The following is a 20,271-nucleotide window of genomic DNA, read 5'->3' as shown; positions in this document are numbered from 1 at the left end:
CAGGACACTTTGGCTGCATTAGAACACATTTTCAGGCTTTCATGAATCTGGCGGAGATCTTTTTCTTACGTTGGTTTCCCCAAGTCCGTAAGAAACATTTCAGAAGAAGAATGAGGCCCATTGTGTGTAGCATCAGGGAAAACAAAAGATGTTTTTGCCCATTCAGTGGAGTGGCCATGAAAGTAGTTATGTGGGTTGGCTTGTTATTGGTCTTCACTATAGAGTTGTTAGATCAGAGCCCAGGCAATTGGACGTTTTAGTCAAATTGGTGTTGTATTTTATTAAACGAATGACCTGTAGGCAGTCTTTCAATGACCGACCTAACTCGTGCATTCTTTCATCTGAGTCATCTTAGTCAAATAGCAAGCTCCATCTTACCACCATGTCACACTGCTAGTAGGACAGCTCAGCTCAGCTCAGTCTGTCAAATAGCAACAGCATATTTCAATAACAACATCCTGTCCAATTGCCTATGCTCAGTTAAATGGTCAGCCATGTTAATACATTATTTATTATGTACTTAGATTACTTTTATTAAACCTCATTATTTGACATTCTGCAATGTAACATCTCCTGTTTGACCTCCAGATGCTCCAACGTTTCGAATGAAACCAGATGTCGTGTTTGTGGACATTGGTGGAACCGTAGATCTACTTTGTGAGGTGGAAGCCAATCCTGTTATCTCTGGAATGTTCTCCTGGAAGTGGCTTGTAAGTTTTAACTGCAGTTTAGGCAACTTGTAGTGTAGCTTTACAGAAATGAAGTACATTCTGTCTGCATACTTAGGCAAGGGCATTGTGTAAACATATGTTGAAGGCAAATTCATTTGGCAATTTCATCCAATGTCCAAAGCCTTAGGCACCTTCGACGGCAGAATGACTCCTCATTTGGGAATTTCATGTAAATTGCCAATTGAAATGTAACCCTAAATCTTTGTTTTAAAACCCTGGCACACAAATTTATAATTTTACCCCCTTTGTTTTGGTGATTGACAATATCATACAGTATATGTAAGTTCACCGATCCACGTGGCGTAATTGCCTATCCCCATGGCTGATATGGAATAGAAGGTTTGTGTGTGAATCCCTCTGTGCTAGTGGACCCTGAAGTGGGGTTGGCTTAAAACACTTTTTGGGCAGTAGCTTGACAAATGTTTCGCCGAAGATTAAGAAAGATTTGTAGAATAGCACCACCAAATGGATAATGTTCAGTGTGAAATTGTAGCACTTCTCTAGCTAATATTTTGTGATGTAAAGGTTCACACTTCATGAAATTCAACACCCTGCATCACTGCCACAGTCTTAGTACACATGCAGAAGTTTACTTATAGGAAATATATTATATAGCGATAGGAGGCAGATCCTTCTGCTATCGAGTCCCCCCTCCTGTGGAATATTCTTCCAGCCTTCATCCGAGATGCGGACACCCTTTCCGTCTTAAAGTCTAGACTAAAGACATAGCCATGACTAATGCATCAAAGCCTGACACCTGTTGCAACATACTTCATACTGCTTATCAGCAATGTTGTTGAGTTTAGAAGTACTGAACTACAGACAGTGCATGTTGTACTTGTTGTAATATAGGCTAGTAATTTGACATTGGTCCAGAGAATGTGCTACACTGCCATCTAGTGTCTGTTTGTACTATAAGTTTCACTTTCACGTATATGCGAATAAACACATGCAACTTCAATAGTACTGTGTAGGAGGCATTTATGGATCCCCCGTACAGTACAGTACAGTACAAGGTGCATGTTGCGGCTGTCGCCAGCCAGTTGTTCACTGTTGTTGTATCCTGCCACCCTTGCTGTCTTTATATAACTCAAATGTCCATGCACCATGTTAGCCAACATAACTCAACATAAAGTAATTAAAACGAAACATATTTGAAATTCCCACGTGAATAAAATTGGGATACAGACGGCGCATGCTGTGTTGTGCAGGAGGCACAGATACAGATAGAGCATGCGGTGTTGTGCAGGAGGCACAGATACAGATAGAGCATGCGGTGTTGTGCAGGAGGCACAGATACAGATAGAGCATGCGGTGTTGTGCAGGAGGCACAGATACAGATAGAGCATGCGGTGTTGTGCAGGAGGCACAGATACAGATAGAGCATGCGGTGTTGTGCAGGAGGCACAGATACAGATAGAGCATGCTGTGTTGTGCAGGAGGCACAGATACAGATAGAGCATGCGGTGTTGTGCAGGAGGCACAGATACAGATAGAGCATGCGGTGCGTATTGCGGCTGTTGTGCACTGTGATTTGCATGTTAAAAAGGATACATTGTCAGGCTGACATATTTGCTAACAGTGTTACGATAGTAATATAGCAATATGCTGTATATTCATAAACATCGAACAAACCTTGTGTTTGTGTGTGCAAGAGGTAGTGTTTCATGGATAGTCATGAGTATCGTTAGCTTGCCGTGTGTACTAGTGTGAGAGATGGTAGGCTCTTTAATATAGAACAAACATTGCACAGGTACATTTCCCAAAAGCTAGTTCGAACTATCAACGTTGGTAAACTACATAGTGCGAACCATCGTTAAGTGATACAGGTGTCTGAGATTAGGGTAAATTGAGCTTTCAATTTAGATGACTTTTTCAATTATGGGTCCTTTCTCTCTTTCACTCAGTTCTTTTATCAGTTTTTTTGGGTGAATTTGTATTGTTTTTATCATTTTCATTTTTTTAAATATCATTATTATTTTGTACTGCACTTCTTTCATCACCACTTGAGATGACAGAGAATGGACTGGTATGGAAGAGATTAATTGCAGTGCTCTGATTTATGCATCATGATGGCCAGAATTCTTCTATTTTATGAAAGGCATTTATTCATTGACAGGTCTATCCGTTTGTTATTATCTGATTTGACATTTTGGATTTGTTCCCTGTATATATTGTGTGTGTGTGTGTGTGTGTGTGTGTGTGTGTGATACAGGGAAATGGAGAGATCGATGTGGAGTCTCAGCATGAGGATGACACTACTGGGTGGCTGACCCTGTTCCAGGTCACTCGTGCCCACACTGGGACCTATCAGTGCACCGTGGACAATGACATCCCTCCCGCGGCAGCAGCAGAAGTCCAGCTCGTTGTTCGCTGTAAGATTTGCCTTCATTACGATTCGTATCCATGCACCTCCTCCTTCTTTGAATGCTACATTTACATTTAGTCACTTAGCAGACGCTTTTGTCCAAAGCGACGTACAATGGAGAGAACAGTCAAGCTAAGAGCAATAAAGAACATGGTGTAACAATAAATACTACTTTACATAAGAATTAGAAAAACGACGTAGAAAGGAAAAACATGTGAAACACGGGCCATAACTCAGAGGTAAGTTAGTAAGTTAGTAAAAGGTAATGACTGATAATATGTACTTTGCCACTAGCAGCTCAAATACATGTTTCCCATTGCATGCTATTCCTTATGCTATTCCTTATGCAGTATTTAAGTCCACGGGTCCAGGCCAGAACATTCATTTCCAGCTCCACCTGGGTCCAATCAATCAATCAATCAATCAATCAATTCAATCTTATATAGCTCTTCTCTAAATACCCGAAGTCGCTTTACAGAGTCCAGAGTCCAGTAATCATTCATACACAGTCATACCGGTGGTGGTAAGCTACATCAGTAGCCACAGCTGCCCTGGGGCAGACTGACAGAAGGGTCCACACATTGAAGGGGGGCCAGGTGGAAGGGGGAGGGTAAGTGAGACAAGAGAATAAAGAGGCAGGCAGATAATTCATACAATTAAGCAAATACTTAGAACATACATCATATCGTCATACAAACCAGACATACATCGTGCATATAAGTACATGGTGCAAGCTGTGGGTTATTTGCCTTTCATCACGTAAAGATGGCTGGGTATCTTGACTTCCAGTTAGCCAGCTTCCCTGCTACTAGCGAATTGACAATCGTCAGGAAGCAAGCAATGGTGTTGTGTACGTTTGTGTGGCACAAAGTCTTGCCCCTCCCCCTAACCCCCTCCCCATTGGTCCTCAGACGTGATTAGTATTTTATTATTATTGTTGATGTTGTGTTCTAAGGTAGGTTGTATTGATTGTCTGACAAACAGAAATGAATTAGATTCATTATTAAATAAATATCAATTATTAGGAGTTAAATATCAATTATTAGACATATAAATTGCTATGGGGCGCAAACCTTCACAGGGTGTGGATGGTTTCATGCCAGATAACCTGGATATAAACTATCCTAGCTATCTCTAGCTTAGGGAACCATCTTAACAGTTCGTAGTTGCTAATGTGTTTAATACGAAATCATTTTAATATGAAGTGAATATGAACTCGTATTAATATGAAGCTGCACAGGAAACCAGAGGGTGTCTACCTATTATAGCTATAACAGTTGGCAGCTGCTAGCTCGTGATTAACTCATGTTGATAATTTATATGCGAATATGAATATGAACACATTAATATGAAGCTTCAAAGGCACTCTGAGGGTTTCTACCTTTCCCTGTTATAATTTTATGAATTAAATCGAGTAGACTGTATTGCAGGGACGGCTTCGGGAATCGAACCCTGGCCGCTGGTTTTCCGGTCCAGTGACAAACATACTGAGCAGTAGTAGGTAGTTGGACCCAAACGAAGGATGTGAAAAACCTAGTCTTTAATATTTTCCAAAAAAAAAGGCGAAATCCAAAAAGGCAAAAGCCAAAGCTCAGAAGTTTCAAAAATAGAGAAGTTAACTTTAACCAAACAAGAGGCTAGAAATGACAAAAGATTTTCAACAAACCATAAGGCCGGTAACTGGCGCCTGGAGACTAGGGAACTTGAGAACTCAAGATTAGGACATAAGAAACCAGAAAACAAAACACCAAAGACACAGCAAAGAACACAAAAAAACAACCAGGTATAAATACTACACTTAATTGGCCATGTGACTAACTAGCAGGTGGAAACAATGAAGGGAAAACAGACACAGGAAGGTAACAGAAGCACATGTACAAACACAACAGCCAAGAGTCTCTTGTTTGGATAACTAGCTATCATTTCATGAAAATGAAACCCTTCCTTTTTGATAATTCAAAAATGTCCCTAGCTAGCTAGCTAGTTAGCTTTGCTAAACATAGAAAATAAGGACAAACCAGGGCAAGCCAGGGAACACAATGTAAGCTGCAAAGTTACATTTCTCAAAATCAACTCACCAATGAAAGGCCGTCTTGGGTTCAAAGTGATCCCAATCACTTGCAGGTGATGTTAAATGGCTTCACATAGACATTAAACAACCCAGAGAGAACTAATGGCACATCAATGGAGCAAGGGCTTACTTTGATATCAATGTTTATGTTGGTGAATGTGTTCGCTTTCCATTTTGACATGATTTTGATCAGTCTCAAGTTGCTTTCGCGTTGCCTGTGGATTATGTTTTGCACACGGCTCTGTAGTTGCATGCCCTTAAAAGGAGCTGGCGGGGCGTTTATGTATGCAAATACAGGTGTACGAGAACGCGCGTTCAATTTAAGAATCAGTGCACAGCTAAGAACACATTGGCGGTTTAAGAACACATTTCCAGGCGTACCGGTACATGAATCTGGTGAGATCTTTTCTTAGGTTGGTCTTTTCGAAGTTCATAAGATGATATTTAAGAAGACACTTAAGAAAATGTACGAGAATGATGTCCATTGTCTTGAAAAAGCTGTGCAGTCTAATTTCAGGCCATGGTTATTTCCAGACTATACTATTGCAATTGCTATTGTAGCGGGCCAGCTTGCATGTGTGCTGACTCACCAAAGGGGAGACCATTGCAGAAGATCCAAAATGCAGCAACTCGTTTGGTCTTTGATCATGATCAATCTCTTACTCTCACCAATTTAACAGCCCCTTCTCGACCACTTCTCTCCCCCGATACATGTCGTTTGTCTTTACTGTCTTTATTCATCTGTGGTACCTACAGTATGTGGTGGAATGAGATACCTAGTGCTGTCCATTCAGCCTTGGTACATCAAGAAGTGTTTAAAATATCACCTTTTTAAACAGCAGTTGCCTTGCGAGTTGATCTGTTAAAGACATAATATAATTATTATTATTAGTAATATATATTTATTTTACTTTGCAGCATTATGAATAATGCTTCATTTTTCACTGTTGTGTTTACTACTTTATCAAATGTTTTGTAAATCACTCTGGACAAAAGTGAAAAAACTTTATGCCACTGTATGCCACTTTCTGAAGCATGTTCTTACTGGCAACTAGTACTGCTATCATATCATATTAATTGTCATGGTATGTGCTCATTCCTGTCATTCCAACTAGCTGCCTAGACTATGTACTGTACTATCTGCAGTTCTGTGGTTCTGGTCGGGCCAACCTGTGAAAATGTAAAAAAAAAGAAGAAGCTTCCGGAGCAAGACCTTGCCAACTATATCACCAATACCCCTGTGTTAGCATGCTAGCAAGCCTATAACTATAACTGGTGGTTTGTATTGTAATGCAATCTTTTCACTTTTGTTCTATACTGTATTTATTGTAAAGCACCTCAGGGAAGTACTTTAATTTATACCACCACACTTTGTTGAACTCTTAATAATTTTTACTGTTTTTAGCTAGCTGTACGATATGTTGTTGTTGTGTTATATGTTGTCCCTCGTCGCACCCACGGGAGCAGCGCTCCAAATTTAGTTGTATGTAAATACAATGACCATTAAGGCTTTTCTATTTCTAATCTATTTTCTATTGTGTTGGTTTGAATTTATTATTATTATTATTATTATTATTATTATAATGATTCATAATAATGTACAAAAATGTTTTGTTTTGTGTTAAGCTGACGTTATTCATTTAACATCATACCTTTTTTTCTTTGACAGTTAAACCACAACTGAAGAAAGGACCTCAGTGGAGTAAGGTGGCCAGCCGCGCTGATGGTGTCAGCACAGTGGATATAGCATGTCAGGCAGAGGGCGTTCCCAAGGTAGATTTCAGCTGGGCCAAGAATAAAATGCCTATGGATTTCGCCAATCCCAGGTGTGTATAAACTCATTCAGAATTACTCACCTTTCTGTAATTAAATGTCTAATTGTTTTCAAATCAGTTTAAAGTTCATTCTGCTCTATTTACTTTCTTTTTTTTGTACGATGGACTTTTCCTAAATTTCAGACCTAGATCATAACATTACTTGTTTATGAGAGTCCATGTTTAACATAGTCTTTTCAGACAGAAACAATAACCTCAGCGTGTAATGCACTGTATATACAGAATTATGTAGCGGCATTAGGAAGTATTGCAAAGCCTTGAATATGTATATTGTGAAAATGTAATCTTGGTATCTTATCAGTGGGTCAAAGAAGTGAAAAGAAGAGCACAAACAATCAGGTAGTTTGATCATGTCAGTAGTGGACGGTGGCATGATTCTGTCAGTTGAACCCAGGGAGGGATCGACCCTAGGGATGGAAGGCCCAGACCTCGCCCTGGGCCACCGACTGGTGCAAACTCAGACAAGAAGCAAGAGTAGTTTAACAAAAATAGTACATTTACTTGAGATTCAACGAAAGATGTATCCAGAAAACATCAGGAAAAATTCAGAGTACAGTTCAGGCAAAGAGGTCCAAATCCAGAAGGTAATAATAATAATAATAATAATAATAATAATAAAACTTTATTTATATAGCACCTTTCATGCAAAAGAATGCAGCTCAAAGTGCTTTAAGGTAGGGTTAACAGGCAGACAAATTCAAAACTCTACCTGGCCAACATTGGAATACAACACAGGTACACGGGTAAACAGCAGGCATATAACCAAGAAAAACCCTTTGCATATAACATGGGTCAAAATAAGCTGGAATTGACTTGGTGAAGTCCCAGCAAATAACACCTTAAAAACAAAGACAAACATGAACCAAATGGTTAGATACCAATATGGCTGGGGAGCTACCCATCCCGTATATACCAATGTGTAAAAAACATTTACAATTACTAACATATATTGAAATATACACTCAGCATACGTTTGATTATTCATTATTCATCCATAGTAAAATAAAAATAAATGATAAAATCAGAACATTTCAGCATATTATTACATTAGTACACAGAGCATGCCCATTTCTTAGGGATAACTGTTGCAGGAACCAGGAAATGGGAGCTGTCAGTGTATGTTTGTGTTTGTGTTGGTGTGTGAAATGAATGAATTAACAGAATGTAATGAGTTATAGAGTGGAATTGGCAGGTACCTTACCGTTCACTGAGATGTTTAAAGGATATTGGGTGAGTAACTGAAAGTTTCATGAATTGTGATCGTGGTGAATGATGAATGAAATCAAGGCTGCGGTTTCTGGCACTAGGTGCCATTGAAGTCAGTGTGTTGTGGGGAGTGTTAAGTGTCTCAGTGAAAAGGAAGGGGCTGCCTATTCACTCTACATCAAACTTGCTGGACTGACTCACATGGAGTCCCTTTTACCACTCGGGGGCGCTATAATGATAGATGAAATAGACTGGGTTTCTCATGTTAAGAGTTATCAGTAATGTGATTGGTTCTCGAAGTCACATGACTCAGTGTAACGAGTAAGCTAAGAAGTTAGTCCTGGAGCGGGAGACTTGTGTGTATGCTAGTGATTTCTATCTGTCTTAGTAAACGTGTTCAGTTATACAAACCACCGTCTGAGTGCTTAATATAAACCCACCAAGATATCACAATAGAGAACATGGTTTTTGTCATTACTCTGCAGATCTTTGGTCTACAATCATGATTGTTATTTGAAGTTATGCCCATTTTGATCCTGAGGTCTGGGTCGTATTTGATGGCGAATGCTATTTCATAGTAATGCTTTAGTCCATTACACCATTTGGCCCATTAATGTTCTCAAGTCCGGCTTTTTGTGATCCTGATGTCAGAATAACTCGTTATTTGGTTCCCCTCAATGTCCCATGTGCATCCTCTTTCTAAAAAGTCTTTCCAGATCTCTGATAATTAGTCTATAGACTCCATTTATATTTCCTTATATCTAACGTGTAATACATTCTCATATATATATATGCTCAAGGAATATGCTCCTGAGATCATACTTATCGGTAAATTATAAATCACCTAATTTTGAAGAATTTAGAGTGAACCAAGGATAGAGATATTATGTTTGTCTTCAAAAGTCACGTTCGGTTTAAGTAAAAAGTCGTATTTTTTTCTTTTCAAACTGAAAGGAACCAAAAACAAACAAAAGGAAATTAATGTGTTCATGGCTTGACGAGTCACTGGATCATCCCTCTTTTCCATTGCTTTTATATATCACACACCCATCTTTACCCTCTTAGACACACAGAGTGAAGAACACTAAATAGACCTCAGACTCAGGTGCATTCTATATCACACAGTGTTTATGAAGTGACCTACTGCTCTACATCAGTGGTTCTCAAACCATCCATTTGCCAAGTCTCGCGACCCCCCACACATTTTGACAGGATATTATAGGTCTAAATTCAGTTTCATCTTGAATGATGAGACTACTTGCTGAGACAATATTAGTTTTCATTATCCACCCTGATGTAGAAAACACCATTTCTGATAGACTATACAGCATGTCAAAGCCTAATATGTTGATGCACAGGGCAGCAAGATCATTTCGCGACCCCCAAAAAACGTTTGGCGACCCCACTTGGGGTCCCAACCCCTAGTTTGAGAACCACTGCTCTACATTATAGAATGTGTTGCCAGAATGTTAACAGATCACATATCCTGTCTGTGATTACCAGGTATATGGAGAATACTGTTCGAGTGGGAGTCGTGCATACCAGCACACTCAGCATTGAGAATGTGAGCGCAACACTAGACTATGCTGTCTTCACCTGCACCGCTTCCAACAGCTTGGGGGAGGACAGTCTGGACATTCAACTCCTCAACACCAGTATGACTCTGTATTTAATTAAGAGGGAGGGCCAAACACGTACAAGTTTCACACACCTTGGCGTGACATAAGCACAAGCGCATGTCATGAAAACTGTTGAATATTTTATTGTTTTCTTTGGAAAGTCAAAGGTACGTGGCTTGTATGTGTTTCCCAGGGTCATTGTGAAGTTTAATATTGTTTCTTAGCCTGTAGGCTATAGGTTACATTAAGCTCTAGACCATATCCTTTTGAGCTCCATGTCTTAAACCATATCTATTTTGTATGCCTATAAGCCTGCTGCTCTTAGGCTAACTATTCTGGTGATAACCCAAATCCAAACACTTACGGCAGTGATATTCTCTTGAGCCACATGAAGATGGATTTTAAGGTATTATTCAAGATCTGGCATTGCAATTTGAAAAACCCATGTCTACGCATGCACACAACACGCCACGATCGAGAAAGAGAAGAAAAACCCACGTATATGCATGCACACAACATGCTACGATGGAGAACGAGAAGAAAAACCCATGTATACGCATGCACACAACACGCTACGATCAAGAACGAGAAGGCGGGATGATTTGGTGATATCGTCCACAGTGTAGTGTAGGTCTCTCTGTGTTGGCCTTACAACTGTAGTAAAGGCATCAAATCACACACAGCTAATCAATAAAACGTCTCACAATTTACCCTGCTCACCCCTACACCTTTAATAATCTACCTGTCTCACAATTTACCCTGCTCACCCCTAAACCTTTAATAATCTACCTGTCACACAATTTACCCTGCTCTTCCCTACACCTTTAATAATCTACCTGTCTCACAATTGACCCTGCTCTCCCCTACACCTTTAAGAATTGTCTAGAAAATGAGTTGGACTTTGCAAGTTAACTTTGCTAGTTAGGGCTTTAGAGTTCTAATCAAGTCTCAACTTAAAGTGTGCTCTCTGACTTGTCCTTATCATCAACTGGTCCTTGTGTCTCCCCCCTCTCTCTCTGTCTGTCACAGATCACCCTGAGTCCCCATCAGACTTGAGACTACTGCATGTCAGCAACTACTCTGTGACACTGGAGTGGAAACCAGGGTTTGATGGTGGCTTGACACAGAAATTTCGTATCAGGTATGCAGAGGAGTGATGAAAAAGTTTCACTTTGATGCCATTTACTTACAAAACCTTTTCACGTATCACCATTTCTCTCATATAATTATATTTGCATTACATTTTTGCTTGAAATGTGTTACTGTTTCGCTAATTATTCTCTGAAAGGTGAATGCATATCACGGCTACTGCCAGCACTATTGAATTATGAGTTCCACTGCTGAAATTTCACATGGTTGTTGTTCATGACGGAACTATGAGATTAATACTGCTAAATCTTATGGTTAAAGTAACACTATGCAACAATTTGACACTTTTTGAGGTATGGTTTTATAGGCAACTGGTTTTGGTACCATCCTCAAATTCATTTTGATAGCATATGGTCATGTACATGGACAGATAAACACCTCTGTCTCCCCCACTAGCCATCCAAGATATGCCTTATGTAGTTCTGTGTAACGGGCTGGAACCCACTGCAAAAATGGAAGAAAAGCTTTCACACGCATGACATTGCCAGCTATCCTGCCAAATGACACGTTAGTGTGTTGGCAAGCTTCTATCAGTGTCAGCTGGGCTGTTGGTGGTGTTTGCAAGGTTTTTGCATGGCGTTTAGGTAGTTAGCTTGCTAGTTTTGGAACAGAACTCCGTATTGCTGCTTTAAATGTTACAGGCCTAGTCAATGGGTCATACATTGCAAGCTGTCAGTTATGTAAATGAGCAGATAAAAGAACAGAGCCAAATATGTTCAAATAACATATAAAACTAAAGATGCATTTCTGCAAGAAAATGTGAACTTTGATTGCCCAGCAGTAGTAGATGAGGATCTCTAACTGTAACCGTACGGATCAGACATGGAAATCAAAGCAGTGCACAGTGAATCACGTTTACCTTACTATAAAAGAACACACTTATATGGATACACAGTAAATTACGTTTACCTTACTATAAAAGAACACACTTATATGGATACACAGTAAATTACGTTTGCCTTACTATAAAAGAACACACTTACTTATATGGATAGCTGTGGATAATTACATGAGATTTTTGTCACCAAGTTTAACCTAACACAGTGAACTGAAACTTAAAATAAACGGTATAACAGAACACACTACTTACTCTCCAGTAGAACGTTCAACAATATTCTGGTAGCTTAAAAATCCCCAAACCACCACCGCTCATTTCATGAAGTTGCTTTGTCAAACCAGAAACATACTGCTCTACACAACCATGACCTCACGTTTCTGTGTTAATGCTTGTCTGTTGCAGTGTTGCAGCATTTAACTCGGTTGAATTGGGCATGTAGTTAGCCTGATTTAAGGTAGCAATTTGGATAACAGTTCATTGTTAACTGGGAGCCAAATATGACCTCTCTGTTATTGTTGATGTGACAGAAACTTGTACAAAGTATTCATTCATGGGTAAGTAAGTAGTCTAGCACACAATGTGTACATACGATGTATCATAAAGCAATGTAGAAATTGTGCATAACAGTTTGGTGGAAACGGCAGCAGAGAATTTCTGCAAGTGGATCGATCCAGTGGAATAACTTCAGCAGCATCCCTCAGTGGAGATAGTGTAGAGCAGGAGGGGAAGAAAAGAGTTACGTATATGTAATTATAGGTTATGGCGATGAGGAACCATCAGCATTTGCAGGTAAAAGTTCATCTATCATCACCGATATGGCACTCCCATCAATCAAAACAAAAACATGGAATTGTCATCAGGAACATGATGCAACATTTAAAGGGAAACTTTTGGATTTTACAAACCAGGGCCCTATTTTTAGATATTTCTAAATCTGTCCAATATTGAGGTAAACCACCAACCACAAAACAGCTATACAATGGTATCCTAGGGTGAGGAGCACGCATCCACGCCAAAGTAAATCACTTGTTTTAGCCACTGGCAGGCTTGTAAATGTTATTATAGAGGTCTGACAACATGGAAAGGATCCATATAGGGATAGATCCGTGTCTGTTCACCTCAATGACTAAAGAAACCGTTGAATATGACTTTTTGTACAGTGTTTTATCTTTCTCTTTTTCCGGTCTCTGATGTAGCAACCCCCCCCCCCTGTAGTCGATTATCGAAGGGGGGCACTCTCCCTTGAGTGCCCGCTCCAGCACCACATGGTAGGCCAGACAACTACAGGTCCTGAATGGGATGCAACATCAAGGAACTCTTCAGGAAAGGGTGACAAAACTGTAATATGTAAGGGATAATGTAAAGTCCTCTGGTCATTATCAAAAAATAAATCCGGACAGGACGAACAGGACCCCGACATGCGCCGGTTACTTGCCAAAATGATAAGACAATCCTCCAAGATATATTTGTTACTGTTTTTACTTTTTCATATATTTCGTTTCAGGTGTTGTGTAGCAACATATTACTTGCGAATTTCAAGTTGCAATACATTTCCATTATGATAAGATTTTGAAAGTATACAACTTAAAAAAAAACAGCCCCTTTCTTCAGACCCCTCCAATGCCACTTACACACACATTAACGTGTACTGCCTGACTACTGGACTACTGGATCGACTGAGTCCATGGAGACAGAGAGCTTTCAGAGTTGGGAAGACGAGCGCAAGCAAATGGTGTCTCATGTCTTATTCTCACAACTAAGAAAACACCCAAATAAGCTACATCACCACATTTGTAAAATGTCCTGTTCAGAACCAATAAAGACTAACATAAGATAAATACCCTCAAACGACACTTGCTCACAACTACAATGCAAAAACCCTGTGAACATACATGCAGATAGATTGCATTCAAGGTACATGTAAACATAGCTACAGTCTACTACCTGTAGCGTTCAGAAGTTGCATACCTAGCCAGCTACATAGTTCAGGAAAATAACAAAGTCCCCCCAGAACTAGATAATTACCTGTCAGAACAAAGCAGAATACAGCAACCATGGCATCACGTTTCAGTCCCTTCAACTCCCTCAGTTGCCATTTTTACCTCCTGATCTTCTGGGGCTGTATTGGGTTGAAGAGCTAGCTGCCACACCACCAACTACAAACCAACAACTGCTTGGCTTCCTCTCCCTGGGGAGGGTGTGTTTACTGAACTATCAACCTTGGCTTTCATCCTTATCCTAATTGCTACCCCACGGACAGTCATCTTCCCGACTGAGAGGAGGAGGCGGCATGTTGGGTGACTGTGTCTGCACAACTAACCTACCCCTTGTATCGGTCTTTTTGTTACAGTTTGTGTTTGTTAAAAATGGAGGCCTTTCGATACACAACCCTTATACTTCTGTCTAATTCTGTCTTTCTTTTATTGCTTTGTTTAGCAGTACAAGCTGTTGAAAGTATAGGTGGAACTGGAATTTTTGGCTGCACTTTCTCTGCCATTCTTGCGCGACTAGCCTACTAGCTTTCATAGCAATCAAATATGAATAGGCTGACTCCGGTCAAGAGCGCGCAGAGGTAGGTAGGTAGACAGGCAGGTAGGCCATCCGGTCATTTCATCTGGGATGAATGTGGCTGCCACAGAAGACAGATTATTTAGTTTTTGTTGTCATTTAATTTACAAATTTGTATTATATACTATATAGCTGACCATGACCATCTAAACGCTAATATGCCTGGCTCCAAACATCTTGTCGTGGCTGTACACAAAGGCCAACAATCAAGTCTAATGGCCCTGGTTCCAAACCCCTGGGGTGTCAGTCTAAGTGTAGGGATCAATTGATATGGCCTGGTATGTGAAACCTACCAATATCTAACAAATGTTTAATATTTACGACCTGCTTTACCAATAGTGAATTTCAAGATTTTATGAAGGGTAATGGAATTTACCATATGACTGTTCACCTGCTGAACCATTCATTGAACGCAAGTTGGATATTCTTGAAGAGTGAAGTGACTGCACATTTTCCTCAGCGTTTCAAGTCAGATATTCTTGGAAAACGAAGCAGAGAGCTTGGTGTAACTTTATGAATTTTTATGTATTTGAACATTTTAGAACTTATTCCGATTACCATGATAAAACCCTATACCACACAAAACAAAGACATGAATGCTGTAGCAATAATACAACAAGATGACACAAATATGTTGGAATTCATCAAACATTTTTTTTGGACACAACCATTCTTTAGACACTGTCAACGAAGATCAGATACTGGTAATGCTATCATGTATGCACATTCACAGTGCAGGGATGCCAGATAAGAAATGTCTCTATATGCAATTGTAATGTCTCCTTGAACAGATAGAATGTGTGAGCATAATTTTGTCGGACATTTTATATTTAACAATTTAGTTATTTCTGCTCCTAAATGTTGCCCCTGTACACTTTACAGTCAACATAAACCATCATTTATCTTGGTCACTCAGGAGTCACATTACAGAAAAGAGATGTGCTAGCAACAGATGCGACAGTGTGCTGTCAAACAATACAGATTACAGTGGTGCCCAAACCCAGAACGGGAGTGTTTTATCCACTGAATTCAGCCAAAAGACATGGTGTCCAACAACACAGTGGAAATGTAACTTCTAATATTCCATTTGTGTGCGTGTGTGTGTGTGTGTGTGTGTGCAGGTATCTCTGGAAAGGCTTCTCCAGCTATCATTATGTGGATGTTTTCCCACCCAAGGCAACATTCTACACAGTCACTGGCCTGTTACCTGCAACCACCTACAATTTTTCTGTGAATGCTGTCAATAACATGGGAGAGAGTAGCTACGCTGACGGCAATACTGCTCTCACTGTTACTACCAGAGGTTAGTATGAAGGCAAGGGGACATTTTGGGGCATTTTATTTGTGTGATTGTGCTATAGCATGGCTGCCTTCTATAGAAGAGATGTTTTCTTAAACCACACTGGGCCACAACAGCAGCAGCCCACAGCAAAGAAAGTCTAGACTTGGAGGGGAAGAAAGAAGCAGAAGTGAGTGGGTAGAGTTTGAATGTACTTAGTGGACATGGTGATGAGGAACAATGTTTCCATATCCATCAGCATTTGCCAGCAAAGTTCACGCTACAAGAGAGAGAAAATATGGTCCGTAGATACATTTAGGTAAGCAAATAACAGTATGTAATACGGCCACTTTATCAGGATCAGTTAGCATTAGCAATATGATTTAGAAATAGAGGGAGAGCGAGAGGCTGCCTGGCAAGGTGCAATTTTATTTAGGTTTAGATTCCATAAGTTGTATTTAGTTGTAGTTCGCTGACATGGTGCATGCTGATTTTAGTTAGGATAGCAAGAGTGGCAAGGAGACACAACAATACTCAACTGGCTGGCGACAGCCGCAACGTGCATCACATCCTGTACCCGGGATCCGTAAAGGCACTCCTTCACGATACAACATGCGCTGTCTGTAGCCCACTCCTGCTAAACACAACAACATGGCCAGTAAGAAGAAGTGAAGAATGTTGTGACAGGTGATGGGTTTTTGATGCATTATTCATGAGTATGGGAGGGGCACTAAAGAGGAATGTCATTAGTCTCAATTTAAGTATGGAAAGGGTGTCTGCATCTGGGATGGAAGCAGGAAGATTATTCCACAGGAGGGGGGCTCCAAAGCTGAAGGCTCTGCCTCCTATTGTGCTGTTTGATATTCTTGGAATTACAAGGAGACCTGCACTCCGGGAATGAAGTGATCTTGAAGATGATTGGTCAGTGCCGATCACATGATTGATACCATTGCCAGTAGGGTCAACTCATTCAGTGCCATTGAGGTACCGACTTTAGGCCATTTAGGGCTTTGGATGTTAGAAGCAGTACTTTGAATCAATTCTACTTCTAACAGGGAGCCAGTGCAGAGGGGCGGTACAGGTGTGTTCCACACACACACACATAGACACACAAACACACACACACATACACACGTACACACACACACATACACACAAACACACTCTGTGTGTTCATATCTGTAGTTCTAGGGAGGGTGCGAGCAGTCATAGAAGGGTGGATTCGTTTTTCTGCATCTTGAAGGGATAGGACTTTTCTGATTTTGGCAATATTGCGTAGATGAAAAAATTTACATTTAGTCATTTAGCAGACGCTTTTGTCCAAAGCGACGTACAAGGGAGAGAATATTCAGGCTACGAGCAATAGAACCTGGTGTAACAATAAATAAATACTACTTTACATAAGAAATATAACAAAATTAAATAAAAAAGAAAGAAAGAAGTGCAGAAATGTAACTGCTGTAAGCAGTAAAAATGAATCTTCTTTTAAAACTTATCAATGGTATTTTGAGTAAACAGATAAACCTGACAGGATATAAGGTATAGGCCTCATATATTGATATTTGCTTTTTGTTGTTGGCTGTTATAAACTGATATATGTAATTCATTGTCATAAAATCATTTTAGGGTGAACTATTCCTAGAATGCAACAATCGGTTATTTAATTAATCAGCATCATTTATCCAATGCTTCCTTGCAATGTTTGTGATAGTTTATTGATGCAGAGATTCTCATGTTTTCTTCCGCAGGAAAAGACCCAGCTGTCGACCTGCATCCCCCAGGAGACAGTAACCTCACCCAAGGCAATCCTCTTCTTCTTTTATGCTCAGTGGCCAATATCATTATGTGACTACAAGCATAATGCCTCAGCACTTCAAAACGATATCAGAGGATGTTTTTTTTTCAACTTCCCTTAAACTAAAGAGTTGAACAGAGTGCAATACATATTGTTTTGAAATTCACATCTCTCCTAAGGAGTTAGGATATTACCGGTGGGTGGAACGGCAGTGATTTATATTTTTTAGAAGGTTGGCACAGCTGTTACTTATGTAAAATATGTTTTTAATGCCATTATTTTCTTTCACAAATATCATTGTTATTTTCTGGTTGACAGAATCCTTTGGTGTGTGGCACTATTTGTCAATGGTGACGGTGGGGGTGGTCATACTGTTCACCGTTATCTGTTTGAGCTGCGTCATGTTAGTAAGATGGAGAAAAGACCAAAAACAAACTGGTAACAAACAACTCTTTATTATTCATCTCCTCCTACTAAAAAGCCGGCCATGCAGGGACTTAAATCCCCAAATTCTTTATCACATCCACCTTACTGTTGCCATGCCTTTGTAAATGCCTTTCTTCATTGAGTTACTGTTCTGTCCTAACACAACCAGCCCCATAACCACATTCCCAGCCTTAGTTGACCCCACTCTTTTCATTCCTTTAATTTGACTCTTAGATTAAAAACACTTTGTCTCTCTTTCCCTCCATCCTGTAGATGTTACAGGGAGTGTTTTGAAGGGGAGCAAGACAGACACAGAGGGGTGAGTTGTCTTAACTTCTGAGAGCACTCACTAGGCACTTTATTCTGCAACAGCTTGCATGTTGGAAGTCAGGAAGATTGTGTGAGGCAAATTGATGTTATCATTGATATGTTGTATAAACATTTCAAACCAAGAGACCAGCAGTCTTGTGAGTGATTTTTGTTATTATTGTACTTATTTGATTTACTCAAATCCTTCAATATACTGGGTTTATACAAAGCTTTAGGATGGACACTGAAAAAGCTCTTTGTCAGCATGTGAAGAATCAGAGTATGCTGTGTGCGCTTGGCCTTTCTATTGTGTGTTATTGTTATGTGTGCAGGTCTCTAAATGTCCCTGAGCGATACATCAACACAGAGTTGATGAGTACAGCCACCTCTGCCACAGCAAGCACTATAGAAACAAACAGCACTGTGTATGAAAGCTACGCAGGGGTAAGACATTCCTTATAACAATTATAAAATACTTTCTTATACCTTGAATACTGGACTTATTATTTATTATTGCTTTCTAACCAGGAGAACGGTCACTATTACTCTACTATTGAAGAATCGCAACCTACCTTCTACACCCATATGGAGGGAGCAGAGCACCATGGTGATTACGCTTCATTAGATTTAGATTTGACCCTAAACTTCTTAGACAAATAAACCAAATTCATCCTTGTGAAGAATAAACTGGATTGACTTATGCAGCTGAAACACAAACCGTGTATGTAAGTGTTATATTGGTATCAACCTTCAAAAGAATTCCAATGCACAAAAATGAACAACGAAAAGAACTGGAATGGCTTAAAGGGAAATTCGGGATTTTCCAACCTGGGCCCTATTTCTAAATCTTTTTGGGTCTAAACTTTTACAAAGGACAATTAACGATCAAAATGCCTGCTTCTACAGTTTATTTAGTTTAAGTTTCAGTTTTCTATACTTTTATTGAGGTAAGGTCAGACATAATTACATTGTGAGCCTGTCAGTGGCAGAAGATAAAGCGGTTTACTTTGATGCGGATGTATGTCCCATGGGATTACATGGTATAGCCGTTGTGTGGTTGTCAGTTATAGCGTTATAACTCAATGCAGGACTGATTTTGATCATTAACGATCCTTAGTAAAAGTTTCCTCAGTCCCTGATTGAGTTTCCCATTAAAGAGTCTCAGCAGAGGCATTGTCAATCTTTTCTTGGTTGAATGCCTTTTTTGGCAGCTGTGACTGCAGTTGAAAGATAGCAATAGTAACAAGATCATTGACATCTCTGGACTCGACCAGTGGCGGACCGTGTTTTTTGTGGTTAGGCCTTTAATGACGATTTGTTTAATTACCAAAAAAAAAACAATTAGTGGGATCCAACTGGCGTCTTAGCATAACATTGATTACAGAACCTTATCCTTCCGGTGGCTTGCCGTTAAGTTGTTGCCAGTTGACTCAGCTGACTCCAGAAGTTCATGGGACAGTCTCGTTAGCCATCTTACTATATCTTGGGAAAATAACTTAATGTTTGGCAGTATCAAGGGGGTGCTATGAACTAATTACCAGCTAAGGTAAAGGTGCAGGCCTTGATTATAATCCATTACAGTGTTCGTCAAATTCAGTGAAATTCTCACATTCTCACATTCCTAACTTTCTGTCCAGCGTTCGTGCACAGTCCTGGTCTGGAAATTGGAAACAAACAAAGATATTTTTCATCAAACTTTTTTAAAGATAGTGACGTTGGACCGACTAATAAGAAAGCTTGTTTAGGCTGCTTTTACAGACATTATGATGACATCCTTCATGTGCACCAATGCAGCTACTGGGCCCCAGCATTGTTACCCTTAGTTATTACAAGCACATGGTTAGTTTGGTTCATTTGGCATAATATATAATAATAATAATAATAATAGAACTTTATTTATATAGCACCTTTCATGCAAAAGAATGCAGCTCAAATATATAACATATTTATTAAGAGTAAACATTCTAATTTGGAATTTACTACTTTTTATTTAACTGTAACTTACCATGTTGTTTTGATTTATTAATCTGCAATGAAATTTAACCTAAGGGCAAAAAATTAAATAAACATATTGTGT

At 39.6% G+C, this 20,271-nt stretch overlaps 1 protein-coding gene across 5 annotated transcripts in view; it reads left to right on the top strand.

Annotated features, from left to right (window-relative positions):
• nphs1 (NPHS1 adhesion molecule, nephrin) overlaps positions 1–20,271 on the top strand; it is a 63,727-nt gene that overhangs the window by 34,628 nt on the left and 8,828 nt on the right. For 4 of the 5 annotated variants that reach the window (XM_031576830.2, XM_031576828.2, XM_031576827.2 and 1 more), the window contains 11 exons: positions 589–710; positions 2,947–3,106; positions 6,840–6,996; positions 9,715–9,866; positions 10,860–10,971; positions 15,507–15,688; positions 17,413–17,466; positions 17,778–17,897; positions 18,159–18,204; positions 18,527–18,638; positions 18,723–18,801. In XM_031576830.2, coding sequence (XP_031432690.1) covers positions 589–710; positions 2,947–3,106; positions 6,840–6,996; positions 9,715–9,866; positions 10,860–10,971; positions 15,507–15,688; positions 17,413–17,466; positions 17,778–17,897; positions 18,159–18,204; positions 18,527–18,638; positions 18,723–18,801 — 1,296 coding nt within the window. The remainder of the gene's footprint in view (positions 1–588; positions 711–2,946; positions 3,107–6,839; positions 6,997–9,714; positions 9,867–10,859; positions 10,972–15,506; positions 15,689–17,412; positions 17,467–17,777; positions 17,898–18,158; positions 18,205–18,526; positions 18,639–18,722; positions 18,802–20,271) is intronic. The other variant, XM_031576829.2, reaches the window with a different exon arrangement.

This window comes from Clupea harengus, chromosome 11 (assembly GCF_900700415.2).
Source record: "Clupea harengus chromosome 11, Ch_v2.0.2, whole genome shotgun sequence".
Classification (NCBI taxonomy): domain Eukaryota; kingdom Metazoa; phylum Chordata; class Actinopteri; order Clupeiformes; family Clupeidae; genus Clupea; species Clupea harengus.
Note: the sequence above shows the minus strand (reverse complement) of the source record. Positions and strands in the feature narration are given on the sequence as shown.